We start from the raw sequence: 15,647 nt of genomic DNA, 5'->3' as shown, positions 1-15,647 counted from the left end.
TTTAATAAGGTCCACTTCTATTGTTTACTTACATTCTGCAGCTTGCCTATGTTGGAGTAATTTAATTTTCTAGGTTATAGCAGACAATTTGTACGTTAAAACGATACTTGTGTAACGATTATTTCAAGAATTAATTTTAATCATAAATTCCTAGTTTTCTTTACCATACATTCAACAGAATGATTCCTAACAACATTGATTATTGCTTACAGACCACATACAAAAATTTATATTTAGGCATAAAATTACCTCGGATAACAGGGGCTCGGAAAATTAAGAGTGTACTGTTTCCATATTTTGTGTCTCCATCCTCAATCATATTCCAACAAGGATTACACTCAAGCAGAGGCTCATTTAACCATGTTCAGTTTCAGTAAAACTGGTTACAGTCCATATAGATGAAGTCTGTTTATCCTAGCATTACATACAATGATCTCCGATAAGCAGGGCTTGTAAAATGGAGAGTGTAGGTCTAATGTATTGTATCTTTTATGTCTCTATCGTCTATCATGCTCCGACAAGAACTCATTTTAACCATGTTCGGTTTCAGTATAACTGGTTACAGCTGGTCCATAGGTGAAGTCAGTTTATCCTAGCATTACTGTAACGTGAAGATAGTTTGCTGATTTTGTGAAAATCTTCTCATACTGCTGACCTAGCTAATATTCCTGAGTAAATGAGTAGCCAATTCATTTCTCTATGTTGCCAAACAATATATATGTTTTAGACTCTTATTTATCCAGTGTAGCAAATCCAAATGACCAAAAATAGAAAAGAGGGTAGAAATAAAACATCTTACGAATTGTTATGTTATTTACAAGTTAACAGATGATACATGTATAAATATTTGTATAAAGTAACAATACATTATGTACAATAGAGTTGTGTTTGATTTCACAACACCAAGCTACACGACCCGGTAGTGATAGAAGTCCATGACTGTTTCTGTAATGTTCCACCCGGCTGCGAGCGACACCAGGAACATCAGCAAAACCGGAACTAGTGGGTACAACAGGACGTGTGTCCTCTGTAAGATTGGCAGACCTGCAAATATGAAGGAAAAACATTGATGAAGGCCAAAGATGTTTAAACCTTTGATCTAGATTAATTATTCAGTCATTTAAAATGCCTATGTTAAATTTCTTTCTCGTCTTATGAACATAAAATTAACCCTCCGAGTGTCCCTTGTTTTGGTTTTAACGTCTGCCTATTTTTGGCGCATTTGCAAGGTTTTATTAAAACGGATCTGAAAAGCTTAAAACAATGTTAATTCTACTGTTCTATATACCATTTTGTTTGGAAAATCATGGGCTTCAATATCATACATAAAACCTAAGGAATATTTGTTTCAGAAATTTTTTTTTAGGTAAAAATAAAAATTATTTTGGAAAAATTTAAAAAAAAATAAGTTCGCACTCAATGAAATTGTATAAATTATAGGCCTATAAATATTTGAAAATAGCCACTTTGTTCTAAATTTTATGAGGATTACAAATATATAATAATATAATGAAGTAAATTTGCAAATAAATAAGTTATGGGCAAAAAACAGATTTCAGTACATAGCGTTTAGTTAAGAATGCATAGCCTAACCATAGCTAGGAATCTGGCTGATAATTTACATCAATATCACTACCTACTTCTTCAGGATCATCAACCAGCCCTTCAAAATCACTTAAATCTTCTTATAATGCACCACGTATATATCACTACTTTTGATTTTTAACACTAAAACAATGATAAACATAATAAAACACATCAGTCATCGGTCTGAGGTTAACTAACCTGTTTACAAATATGCACGTCAGCTGTCTGCTACAATTACGATCGGCTCAGAGAACATACAGCGCTTAGAGACAGACCTCTGGAGAAAGCTTAGAATATAACGTAAAGAACGATACCTAACTCGATCCAGTTCAATCCGATTTTGTCAGTCATAGAGCCTTCGCCGTAAACAGTGTTCGTGAGTCGCTGCAGCGACACATGACACTCGGAGGGTTAAAAATTTTCAAAGCTTTAGTTGGACTCAGATACAGTGAAGAACCTGAGTGAAATAGGACCTGACCTGATTCAAGGTGCAACTCAAATAAATCCTCTTATCGGGATGTAGCCCGAGCTATCCTCAGTTTTAAAGTTGGAGGACATATTCAACCAAGCTCTGCAAGAGACATGTAACCACACGAGTTGAACACCTTGAGTTGGAGGCGTTAAGACTGGAATTATTCATCTTCACTGTCTCGTGGCCAGAGAGCCAATGCCTTATAATGATCAGTCTTCTGTAGGTTAACCAACAGCACTACCAAGAGCTAAGTGTTTTACTTAAATTGACCTTATAGAAGATTTCCATCTTGTAAGTTTCTTCAGTTGATGTTGAGATATTGCACAGAGTAGCAAATGAAAGATTGATTATAGGCCATTGGAGTTTCTAGGGTTAATAAATTCTTTTAGCATTTCTGCAACACACAGATTCCTCCACAATAAAAACTATGACTTTCCAGGCCTATCTGAAATATGCATAATTTTATCTGTTTTAATTTAATTGTTGTTGATCAGAAATCAACAGTTAATCAGATTATTTATTGTAAATAAAGTAAATCATACGACTTACACGTATATCCGAGGAATGTGATATAAACGTAGTAGCCAAACGCAACCACCCAGAGTGTGTTGCCGAACAGGCGAGAGAAAAACCAGTCTTGGCTGATTAATGCTGTAAAATGAAAAGTAATATATTAAAGATTTAAAATTAAAGTATACTCTTAAATATTGCTGAACATGAACAAATTGGTAAGTGTTCAATCATCATAACTATAAACCCCTTTGGGAGGTAAGATTTTGCACATATTTTAATCATGTTCTACGAACAAAAAAGCCAGTGGTGGAAGAAACAGCCAAGTGACAAAATAGTCACTTTTAGGATAAGTAAAAAGTTGCAAAATACCTGATTACGGGGTAACAAACAATTAAGTTTTGAATTCCATCAAATTTTACTCAAAGTGCTGTTTCCTGACCACAGATATACGTTTTATTGATCAGGCCTAATGGTCTATTGCACAATGCTGGTAAACCCAACACACTAGACTCCGATCACAAAATTTAGGTGATTTTAGGGGAAGAAATCAATCCTCTCTACTTAACCCTACCTTCGTAACATAATAGCTCAACAGCTGGTGTAAAAAGTAAATACAAACACTTATTCAAGCCAGCTGTGACATACATTAAGCCATTGCGATACCGTAATTATGCAACCTGATTACACACAGGAATTCCTTTTTTTTGCTACAGTGAGTTGCAATTACAATAACTTCCTTATTTTCATATTTTCTTAAACTGCTACATTCTCCACAGAAAGATTAACAAAAGAATTTGAAATAATATACAAATCGTAAACAAAAGTCGATTTTGACACAAAACATAACCTTAAAACTCTTATTTGTTGTTTACTCATACTTTTGTTTTCCAATACAGGTAAGGCAACCAAAGAAACTAAAAATAAAATACATACAATATTCGATAACTAACTATTGCAAATATACAGGAAAAAAATTATTGGAGAAGTGCTGCAGTCCCTCGGAATAATGTCCAACTAAGTAGCAATGTCCAAGGACATAACAGGTCTGTCTAGGAATACCAAAGCACATTAGAAGCATGACGGAAACATTTTGCCCATGTTTGCTAGTGGGTTAGGCAAAAATTTTAGTGGGGGAAATTGCCCTAAAACCGCCTAAATTTTGTGAACATACACATTAAAACTGCTCAAAAACTTAAGTTTGGGATTTTGTTTGCAATTTTTAGGAATTCGTCGGACAATATTTTATTTTTAAGTTTACAAAATAATCTCAGGTTTCCTTTCCTTCCTTCTTTGTGTTATAAGTTTCTTTATAGTAAACATTTCAATCATGCCTCATGACCACATAATTTATAATCTATATATTGCAATTTTAAGTAGCCTAATTAATATTTTTAACATTACCCAAGAAAAAGCAAAAATGTGTATTTTGAAGGGTAAGGATTCAGGACTATAAAATAATTTAATCTGTATGGCAAAAATATATTTAAGATATTTAACTCACTTTTGTTTAGCAATCACTTAATATATCTGAGTTGGGACATGATCTAATAAAATTTTTTTGAAATGGTACGTTTTGATAAAATTACTCGTTAGATCAAATTACTCAAAACAGACCAAACTCACCGTGATAAAACAGCGTTTGGAATACGTGCACGATGATGAGAGATGGGAAAAAGGCATTAAGGTGGACGTCAAAGGCGTAACCCCACTCAACGTCTTGACCCTGATAAGCTGGCTTCAGGAAGTAGTGGTTGCTGACATACCTGTTGGCGGAAAAGGAAGGCAACCAATTATATTTCATCAGCACTCTGCTGTTATTGATAATCAAGCTTCTGAGACAAAGAAGTGGTCTTTAGTTAGCTATTTGTGTATTAAGAGCGCAAAGAATATCATTGCTGATGGAGCACTTGCACATTCACCGATACAAAATGGCTATCGTGCCACAGTTTAAGCCCAGTGATTATTCAATGCACAATCACTTAAACCTGAGCAGAATTTAGATTCAGCAGGATGGAGCTACTGCCCACAAAGCCGTTGAGGTAATGAGGTAAGAAGCAAATTCTGTGGCCGAGTCATCTCGCATTTTGAAGACATTGCGTGGGCAGCTTGCTCCCTAGTTTTCACCATTTGTAACCTTTTTCTTGGGGACTGCTGAAATCAAGAGTTTACACAAACAAACTCCGCACATTGGATGATCTGAAGGAAGCCATTCGCCAAGAAATGGCAAACCATTCTCCTGCAATGTAAGCGAAAGTGTTTGCCAATTTCAGAGCAAGATTGGAAGAACGTTTGGCCCAAGACAGATATAATTTCTAATTTGTAAGATGTAATTTTTTGAATCTTAAGCTGATCGCATCCGCCATTTTTACGTTTGAGTTGTTAACATTATAAAACCGTCAGATCTTTTTGCTGCAACCTGTATTTCAGCTTGCAAAAGAATTGGAAAAAAAATTAAACTAAAATAAACTATTGCTTAACACGTTGAGTGCAGCCTGTATCTACAGATGTAGAAGCGCCACTCCCACTACATCAGTTCAGTATATTCAGTACAGCTCAGCTATAACCAGGGGACATTATGATCGTTGCCAGACTCTAACTTAGAATGTGAGCTTTACTTTGGTGTAGGTTGGTACTAAAATTTCCCGTAAAATCCCATCTGAATATGCTTTTGTCCCCGTTTTGGAGATTGTCTCTCTTCAAGCCACATTACAAAGGCACTGGCTACGGATCCAGGCAGTGCTGCTACCTTTGGGTGTTTCAGTGAACTACGTCCACTCTCGAGGTAACGCAGCACAATCGCCACTGCTCTTTTGTTATTTTTCAGACTGAAATATTTGAATAACTGTTTGGCAGATTGTGAACTCTGAAACTTAAAGTAAAATACCCCCGCCGCAGCAAACCTGCCGTCTAAGCGAATTTCCATTTGGCCGAATTGATTTTCAATTGATCTATTTAAATAACATTAGGTTTAACGAGTACCTAGGTTTGCTGCTACAAGGAAACTAATAAAGTAGTGTGTTTTTAGTAAAATATTGATAGCTTACTATAAAATAAATAAATTTGCCAAGTTTGATCAAAATATATCCATAAACAAGCAAACTACAACATTTTACAATATTCTCCATAAGAATAACATGGGAATTTTAAATTTACCATTTTTTTAGTTTTCTCCGTAACCAATAACCGTACAAAAACACTTTGATATACTGAATTGTTTGTTTTTTTAAGCTCTTTAAGAAGGTTTAGAGAAAAATTGGGAAATTTTGTGTTTTGAGGGTAAAAAGTGAGAAAAACCAATTTTTACCCCATAAAACCCCCCATAAAACCCTGTTCCCATGGTCCGATCATGCTGGATCGCGAACTCATTCAAGTTTATCCCGCCTTACACCTTCAAACCAAATTTCATCAAAATCGGATAAAAATTACTCAAGTTATCGTGTTCACGGACACACATATATATAAATCTATATATATATATATCTATACATATATATATATATATATACATATATAAAAATTTGAACGAATGGTGTTCTTGGCCTCTGGGGACATTAAAATGAAAAAGTAAATCGGTCCCGGGCCTAAGTCTTACCATGAGACCTACGGTAATAGCTACTTCCCTATAGGGAAATTCGCTAAAAGATAAGGTGCATAATAATATTATACTAATGCAGAATGGTGCCGAAATAGAGGACCCATATGCTGTTAAATATATTAAACAATAATTTTGCTGATATGGTGGAACATCATGTTTTACCAAATCTGAATAAAACCCAAACTAGTTCTGAAAATTTTGCTTCAAACACTAAGTTTAAGTGCAAAACAATTGATGAACCAATTTTAATATCCATAATAGACCAATTAAAACCTAAATGGTCATCAGGTTATGATGAAATTCCGATTAGAATAATAAAAGAATCTAAATCTGTTTTATTAAAGCCACTTTTACATGCCATTAATACTTCACTTATAACAGGTGTTTATCCTGATAAGCTGAAAATTTCAAAAATTATCCTGGTATATAAAAAAGGAGACAAAAAAGATCCAAATAACTATCGACCACTGGCAATTCAACCAGCTCTTTCAAAATTATTTGAAAAATGCTTTCTTTTTCAGCTAGTGGATTATTTTGAAATTAATAACTTATTAGATAAAGAGCAGCATGGTTATAGAAAAAACAAATCCACCACTACAGCACTTATATCTTATATTGAAAATGTGTTAGAAAAGTTGGATGAGGACAACAAAGTAATTGGTGCCTTTTTGGATATGTCCAAGGCATTTGACAGCGTGCACAATTTAAAGTTACTAAATAAACTTAAAATGTATGGAATTGGTGGCAAAAAGTTGAGCTGGATTGAATCTTATCTGGAGGGACGCCAACAGTTTGTTAACATTGCCCATTTAAGTGGGAATAAAATGTACCATATTAAATCTGAGGTTAGGACAGTAAAAGACTCAGTGCCACAAGGATCAGTGTTGGGCCCATTCTTGTTCTTGTGCTACTTGGGAGGGATGCCAAAACATTTATTGGAACATGTAGAAAATAATACTCTGTGCCTGTATGCAGATGACATAAGTATGTCGATTTATGATAAGAATATGGAGCTTCTTAAAAATAAAACTCATGATTCACTCACAATAATTAAAGATTACTTGAATAAAAAAAATCTTTTACTAAATGAAAATAAAACAACGTTCATTGAGTTTGAATCTAAAGAATCTAGAAAAGAACTGTTTAACAATTTTGTTTATGAAACTAAATTTTTTAGGCCTCACCTTAAATAGCACACTTAATTGGACCTCACATGTTGACAACTTATGTAATAAAATAAGCTCAAGTATTTTTGCTATTAGACGCTTATATCCATTATGCAACAGAGAAATCTTAAGAAACGTTTACTTTGCTACTATTCACTCACATATTTCTTACGGTATAGAAATTTATGGAGGAACAAGTAAATTCAATTTAAACAAAATTTTACATTTACAAAAAGAAGCCATTAGGTGTATCCTTAATCTCGATATAAGCGAATCCTGTAAAAATCATTTTAAAGAATTAGAGTTCTTTACCGTTTTCAGTCTCTATATTTATAAGACGATAATGTATGTTAAAAATCATGAATCAGAACTTCAAAGACAGAAAGACGTACATAATTATAACACTAGAAACAAACTAAACTTCATAACTAAAAAACATAAAAAAGAAAAATTTAAGGAAAGTCCTAATTATATTGGAATCAAATTCATGCATTCCCTCCCCAGCAGTATTAGAAACGAAAGTAGCGTAAATAAATTCAAAAATAAACTTAAGGGGTTTTTAATTTATAGCGAATTTTATAGTTTAGAAAGTTTTGAACACTGTAACAAAAAAACTGTATGACTAAGAAAGTAGGGAAGTAGGTGAAATCATGTGAAGTAGTTTTAGGTTGATGACACATTCATGTACACTTGTTGTATGTATTGAATAAAGATTTATTTATTGATTGATTGATTGATTAATACTAATTGCGTACGCTGATTTGATGGCAAACCGGAGCTTCGCCTGGACCTTGCCGTCATTGGCCTGTTTGAATGTACGCCGCACTCAACGTGTTAACCTGTCAAAACTATGAAAAAATCTGTACCAGTAGTTCTAATAAGCAAAGTATTGTTAAAATAATACATGCTCTTGTTTTGACTTACCACATTAAAGTAGCAATTACAATCCCCACTCCTATGCAATCGACAAATACCAAGTAGACTAAAAACTTGAAGAACGCCCAAACACTCAAGTTTAGTATGAAGGTGAAAGCTATTGAAGCCACTGGAACACAAAAAAGTCATATTAGCATTGGTGATATCATTGACTATACACGTAATGACTACAATCTGGTATACTAAAAAACTTTTGCAAAACTTATGAAAAGCTTTGCAAAACTTATGCAAAGCTAGCCTGACCATACTACTGGACCGAATTACATGTGGTTGGTACCAAATGAAAGATATTTTTGGGTGAGTTTTCGACCACGGGGCGAGCTCCAGTGCATTATCTGAAGTATAATGTAATCCTAGATTCTGTTAAAAGAGTAACATGGATTGTGACTGAAGGTGAGTACTAAATGTGTACCAGTTGGTTCTACGCCTTACACTCACAACAAGAATTTCTCCATTGTAAGTATTGGGATGATTTCAAGGCTTGGGTATAAATTAAGTGTAGTGTTTAATTTGTTCAGAATTTTTTTCACCCTAACAGTGTGAGCGCCCTATGGGCTGTAACTACTGAAGGCCTACATGGGCTGTCACAACGCTGTAGGCTACATAGTTCAGATCTTGTTGTGCTGCACAACTGGCTGTTTATATAGTCTATGTCCTAAGTCCACGTTTTTGATTGTAGTTGAATAAAAAAATTATCTCAAAAAGATAATTGATAACCACTGTTGTTCAAGGTTTGTAAAAAAAAAAATATAAAAACATTGTTTGTATTTTGTAGGTATCTATATTTCTATACTTAAAATAAGTTGTTGATACCAAATAAACATTCACTAAGTGTATACAAAAGAAATATAAAGATGAAATTACATACCACATAGCCAAAAACTTAACAACACCAAAAAAGCAGGATCATCTCTTGCAAACTGAGATTTGGTTTCTGAAACAAAAATTATTACAAAATATTCGAATCATCGCCAGGTTAAAACAGAACTTTTAATAAAAAGTACTAAGAAGGACTAAACAAACATATCAGCTGAGTCCAGTTCAAAGACAAGAAGCTTCAGACCTTGATTGAGTCGTAACCACTTTCTAGTTAATAGGCACACTTTAGCTAAACAATTATGGTTTAGCCTATATAGAAATGAACTAGGCCTAGGCCTATTTCATTGTTTTTCAAAGATAAATTTATCGAAATTGCAAAAACTTGTTTTAAATTTAAATTAAACTGGTAGGCCTACACCTTGAAACTTAAGCACAAAGAATGGCTAGTTATTTTTAATATTAGATAGACACATGTATAAAGCCATTAAACCAGCAATAATAAATAATTGCAAAATAATGTAGCTTCATTCCAAATAATGTTTTGTGAAAATCTACCTATTGCAAACTTTGCAAGTTATTATGATAAAAAATAACATTACTAGTACAAAGCTGACATCAAATTAAGGACATCTTCCGCAGTCACGGCAGGAACGTGAATATCTTCTGTGGTCTCAGCAAAATCATTACATCATCCGCGGTCGCAGAGACAACATCGTCTCTCGCGATCGCAGTAAATGGATTGAGAATTTTGGAAGATGCTTTCTGCGATCGGGAAAACAAAAGCTCAGCGCAGTCACAGGAAAATTGAAAATATCTTTCTGAGTTTCCAAAAAAATTTAGACATTTGGGGTCATGGAGAGCTCAAAATAATCTTTTTCAGTCACAAACATCAAACAAAAAAATCGTGAACGTAGCCACAGTCGCTGAGACCATCTCCAGGGATTGCAACCATGAACATAATCTGTATTCAAAACTATTACTTATTTTGGGAAAACACTAATTACAAATTTTGAATCCAGAGGGTTCGGTCCCAGTTAGTTTGGATTGGATACAGGATTCTACTTTATGAATAAGGAGAATTTTGTAGGTAAACCTATAATTTAGCGTGAGACATTACCTACCTTTCCTATAGTTAAAATTTCTGTACACTTTCTGAGGTGCTATAAAAAGATACGTCATCTGCCAAGCCGCAAACTCAAAGTCCATCTGCTCGAACTTGAAGAGTCTGCGCAGATATCTGTAGCGTTTTACAGCGGCAGACATACAGGTTTTTCTGAAACAATATTAATATAATACTAGTGGCTTGTAATGACACAAGTCCCTAAAGATCTTAAATGTTAAACAAATTACTGTAATATTAAAACAAACCACAAATCAAATGATCTTACTGATAATTCTGTAACACCATATCTTTTGTGTAAGAAAAAGTCATTACAAGTCATTGACTAAACTACTTACCACTACAATAAAACTGTCAAATGTTAAGAAATGTACAAAATAATTGGAATAATCTTCAACATATGTTTTGTAATTAAAACAAAATAGGCTAGAAGTGTTCCACTTATTCTTGAATTGTTTATTATTTAGTCAATACGGTTTTTCAATTTTGTTATAATCCCTCAACGCAACAATAACCTTCAGATATGAAGAAATGTTTTTAAACAACGTAATAGTTATTTAACTTACAAGTGTAAGGTACCGGTAGTAAGAACGTTTTTTCGCTCAAGATTTTACAGGACCTGACAATATTTCACTCATCTTCTAACAGTAACGTTCTTTTACAAACAAAAGCTAGGTTAGGAAAATACTTTAAAGCATAACAATAACATTCAAACGCACAGCTGATTTCTAGCGTTGATTGTCGTTGGCTCCATAGAGGTAGGCCTATATTTTATTAAGTTGAGCAGGCCTATATTTTATTAAGTTGAGCACTCAATGTTATTTGAATGGGTTTCATTACTTCACCGATTGAGTGTTTTAAACTTTACTTCACCGAGTGAAGTAAAGAAGTTTGTTTTGCCTCCTGGATTGATAAAGAGTACTAATAATAATAGGTTAAATACCTTAGTTACGACTTCAATACAAGTCGTCTTTTATAATGACTATAGTTTCGGGGCCATTGTCAAATCTTCTGTCTTGTTAAATTACTGTTAATAGCATTGGTCATTGTTGAAGTCCACATATACACACACATTGACACACGTAACATTGAAAATTTTTACTTTTGGCCGGCCTAAACAAAAGTGACTATGACGTTGTGCGGGCCGGTACTATCTAAACAAAAGCAACAAAAGACCGGTAGGCCTACTACCTTTATACCACCTGACCTTCCCCGACCCTATATAGCTGTTTCCCTGACTTTTCGGGTCCGTTGGAACCTTGTTTATGTTAGATTTACCGAGTCTCCTCTACATACTGCTAATAAAGTTAGGCCTATCAATTACGATGGAGATGTCACATCATAGTACAGTAGAGTCTCAATAACAAGTCTCCCATGGGTATAATATAAAACTTTTCATCAAGGTTTTATTACATGTAGCCCAATTAAGGGTCGTATGAAATCAATGGCCTTCTTAAAATTAACTTACATTATTATCAAGGGTCTTCTTATTGAGTTTCTACTATATTCTATAACTATTATTATTATCGTACCTGTGAGTGATAGGGGCTGGTAAGTAAGTTGATCTTAAGCTTTCACGACTACTAAAGCTGTCAAGGCTGCGACTCACCATGCCACTCGTATGTAAACAATGTCTCTATAACAATAAAGGTACTATAAAACAATCAAGAACATAACTATAACTTAGCCTTTAGGCAATTAATTATTTTTGAAAAACTTAAGTTAGGCTGCCACTGAATAAATTAAAGAAAAATGTAGGCTAATATAACTAGTTTAACTTAGCACCTTCACTTTGCCCCCTCAGACATACTTTAATAAGCATCTCAATAACATCTCCTTCAAATTTCAAATTTTCAAAAAGTTATTTGGATTGGCCACTTTAGCTCAATAATAAAAAATAAATAAGCTTATGCTAACATAAAAAGTTCAAAACACAAATGTAAATGACTCACTAACAACCAGGTGTGAAGTGAGTTTCGCAATATTCACACACTCATAACTTAGCCTATGGTGCAAAATAATAGCCGAACAACAGCTGCGGCAATTATTATTGCCAACCACAAAAACAAAATAAGTTAACTTAGGCAAAACCCATTTATACTGTAAGTAAACTTAGGCCTAGTGTAACTTTTAAAATTTAATGTTTATTTTTATATTATACCTATAAGTTAAATTATCTATATAAATTATTTTATAAATAGGCTATAGGCTAAATTATCCGTTTTCAGTCCCGAGAGTAAAGTTAAGTTAAACAATGATAGATGGATATAAGATATCTCCAACTATAGCCCTCTGGAAGAGTATGGCTATTTCTATTAGCCTAAAAAAACTGGTTAAATAGGAGGAATCATACACCCAAGTTCCGCCTTTTTTTCTTTAGGTTGAAAGATAAGTTACCTAGGTACAGATAACTTAGGCTAAGTAATTTACATAAAGTACAGTTTCTTAACTGGGTTTCTTAATCTCTCAATCTTCTTAATCTCTTGAGTTTCTTATTAAATTGAAAATAGCCTATTGATTAATAATCGATATTTTAAAATCCTAGGCCTATCTAATATATAAAATTCTCGTGTCACAGTGTTTGTCTGCAAACTCCTCCGGAACGACTTCACCGATCGTTATGAAATTTGGTGTGTAAATTCTGTAGGTATGCGAATCGGACGTAAACTATTTCCCGTTTCGAAATTCTTAAAAGGGCTCCGCCCCAGTGGCTCTGGAGTTTCCCATGTTAACCTTATGAGAAATGGAATTAATGAATCTTAACAGCTGTTTCAATTAAACAAGTTGGTTCTGTTCTATGATGTTCAATAGCATTAAAGTTACAAGGATTACCAACAGGGTGCAGCACTATTATTTCTTTTACATTTATGACAACAAACAGCTAATTTGCAACCAAAAGGTGAGTGAGCGTAGCGAACGAACTTCAACCTGGAGGCGAGTGAGCGTAGCGAACGAACTTCAACCTGGAGGCGAGTGAGCGTAGCGAACGAGCTAACCTGGAGGCGAGTTAGCGTAGCGAACGAGCTCCAACCCAAAGGTGAGTGAGCGTAGCGAACGAACTTCAACCAGGACGTGATTGAGCGATGCGAACGAGATCATCTTGAAAATTAAACGTAACGGTACTTTCTTTCCATCGGTCTGTCTTAGGGGAAACCTATAACTTAGGCGATACGAAGTTCGCCGGGTTAGCTAGTCTATTATAAAATTAAACTATCATAACCTAACCAACCAAACTTGCTGATGGTGAAAAAATCGCATGAAGGTTTACTAATTGAGGGTAGGCCTACACTTCCATAGCCTAACTTATCTGTTGGCACAAACAACCGAATCAAAATATTGATCGATATAGCAATTGTTCGATATATCGTTTGGTAATTTAGGTAAGGTTAACCTAGCCTAACTAACCAAACGATACCTATATCCCTCCGAGTGTCCATAGTTTAGGCCTTAATGTCCGGGCCTATTTTTGGCGCATTTGCAAGGTTTTATTAAAACGGATCTGAAAAGCTTAAAACAATGTTAATTCTACTGTTCTATATACCATTTTGTTTGGAAAACCATGGGCTTCAATATCATACATAAAACCTAAGGAATAATTTGTTTCAAAAAAATTTTTTAGGTAAAAATAAAAATTATTTTGGAAAAATTGAAAAAAAAATAAGTTCGCGCTTAATGAAATTGTATAAATTATAGGCCTATAAATATTTGAAAATAGCCACTTTGTTCTAAATTTTATGAGGATTACAAATATATAGTAATAAGGAAGTAGATTTGCAAATAAATAAGTTATGGGCAAAAAACAGATTTCAGTACATAGCGTTTAGCTAAGAATGCATAGCCTAACCATAGCTAGGAATCTGGCTGATAATTTACATCAATATCACTACTACCTACTTCTTCAGGATCAACCAGCCCTTCAAAATCACTTAAATCTTCTTATAATGCACCACGTATATCACTACTTTTGATTTTTAACACTAAAACAATGATAAACATAATAAAACACATCAGTCATCGGTCCGAGGTTAACTAACCTGTTTACAAATACGCACGTCAGCTGTCTGCTACAATTACGATCGGCTCGGAGAACATAAAGCTCTTAGAGACAGACCTCTGGAGAAAGGTTAGAATCTAATGAAAAGAACGATACCTAACTCGATCCAGTTCAATCCGATTTTGTCAGTCATAGAGCCTTCGCCTTAAACAGTGTTCGTGAGTCGCTGCAGCGACGCATGACACTCGGAGGGTTAACGAATTAAACAATTGAATAATCAATATAAGCCTACTCAATCGGTTGTTTGAGCCAACAGATATGGAAGTGTAGCCCTAATTGAATCAATAGTTTCAATCGATATTAGCATACCTAGCCCAGTTAGGAAACTGTACCCTAGGAGTTTCCTAATAGTTTAGGAGTAGGCCTAATGAGTGTAACAATCAATAACTTAGCCTAATTAACTTAGGCCTACGTTGGAGTCTGATTTAAAAATTTTGCCAAAGGGTAAAACTTATTCACTATCGAGGTTATAATAACTGATCAGCTTGGCCAACTCTAGCGTAAGTTAATGGCTTAATGAACTGGAATTGGAGTTTTAAGGCCGAGCCACCTAGGCCTAACCAGATTCATTAAGTAGCCTAGGGTACTTTGAGGGGACTAGGCCTAGCTTTGAATTTAAGAGTCTAGGCCTATCTTAGATATTGATTTAGGGTTTGCCTGGGCCTATCTTTAACCTATCTAAGTTATGGTATACTCACTCAAGATTATTTATAATTGTAAAGAAATGCAACTAAAAACACTGATAACCTCTTCTAAATGTGTACATCTTAGCACCTACTAAAAAACATGTTTACACTCAATTTGCCAATTGTTCTTTGGGACATCCAGCTATCAAACTCTAACTCTTGGGTTAAATTAAATTTGATTGGCAATCCCTCTATACCATTGCCATCACCGTCCTAATTTTCTTGACTTGCCAGTTTCCAACTTTCCACTTCCACCCAACCCAACCAAACCAACAGATTTATTAAAGTAAAGTAAACGTAAAGTAAAGTAGTTTGATCTGGCTGGCTGGTTGTTCGGTTGTTGGGTTGTTCTGTTTTGTATAATTTGTTTGTTGAAACTTGGATGTGGGGTTGGTTGTTAGGTTGAGTTCCTGCAAGGCTCACGGGACGTTTCGTGACGTCATAGTGGTGGTTTGTTTCATTGAGCGGAGCGAGCGAAGCGAGCGAAGCTCTTTGGGATCAACTTCAATGCAACAAATAGAGAAACATCACTCAATAACGGCTGAACGCATTTCAGCCAAACTTAACAAAATTACTTAGACTAATAGTGAGATGGTTTTTAAACAAACAAATTTCAATTAGATAATGCTAATGCAATTTAAAACGAACTTAAAATTTCTAATTTTTAACATTAGGCTTATGGGACTAAAGTAGCCATAT

The 15,647-nt window shown here is 34.5% G+C and overlaps 1 protein-coding gene across 1 annotated transcript; it reads right to left on the bottom strand.

Moving 5' to 3' along the window:
- Window positions 1-793: 793 nt before the first annotated feature.
- LOC128992442 (protein unc-50 homolog) lies at window positions 794-15,211 on the bottom strand. The gene is made up of 8 exons (XM_054416019.1): window positions 14,961-15,211; window positions 11,741-11,844; window positions 10,210-10,361; window positions 9,138-9,203; window positions 8,258-8,378; window positions 4,196-4,335; window positions 2,609-2,710; window positions 794-1,044 (listed from the first exon to the last, which is right to left on the bottom strand). The coding sequence occupies exons 2-8, from the start codon at window positions 11,818-11,820 to the stop codon at window positions 908-910; spliced, it is 798 nt and encodes a 265-aa protein (XP_054271994.1). The 5' UTR covers window positions 11,821-11,844; window positions 14,961-15,211; the 3' UTR covers window positions 794-907.
- Between the last annotated feature and the right edge of the window lie 436 nt (window positions 15,212-15,647).

Source organism: Macrosteles quadrilineatus, unplaced genomic scaffold (genome assembly GCF_028750875.1).
Source record: "Macrosteles quadrilineatus isolate MER2022 unplaced genomic scaffold, UCM_ALF_1.0 Scaffold_4__1_contigs__length_99947679, whole genome shotgun sequence".
Classification (NCBI taxonomy): Eukaryota; Metazoa; Arthropoda; class Insecta; order Hemiptera; family Cicadellidae; genus Macrosteles; species Macrosteles quadrilineatus.
The sequence above is the reverse complement of the archived record's forward strand: the minus strand, read 5'-3'. Positions and strand labels throughout refer to the sequence as shown.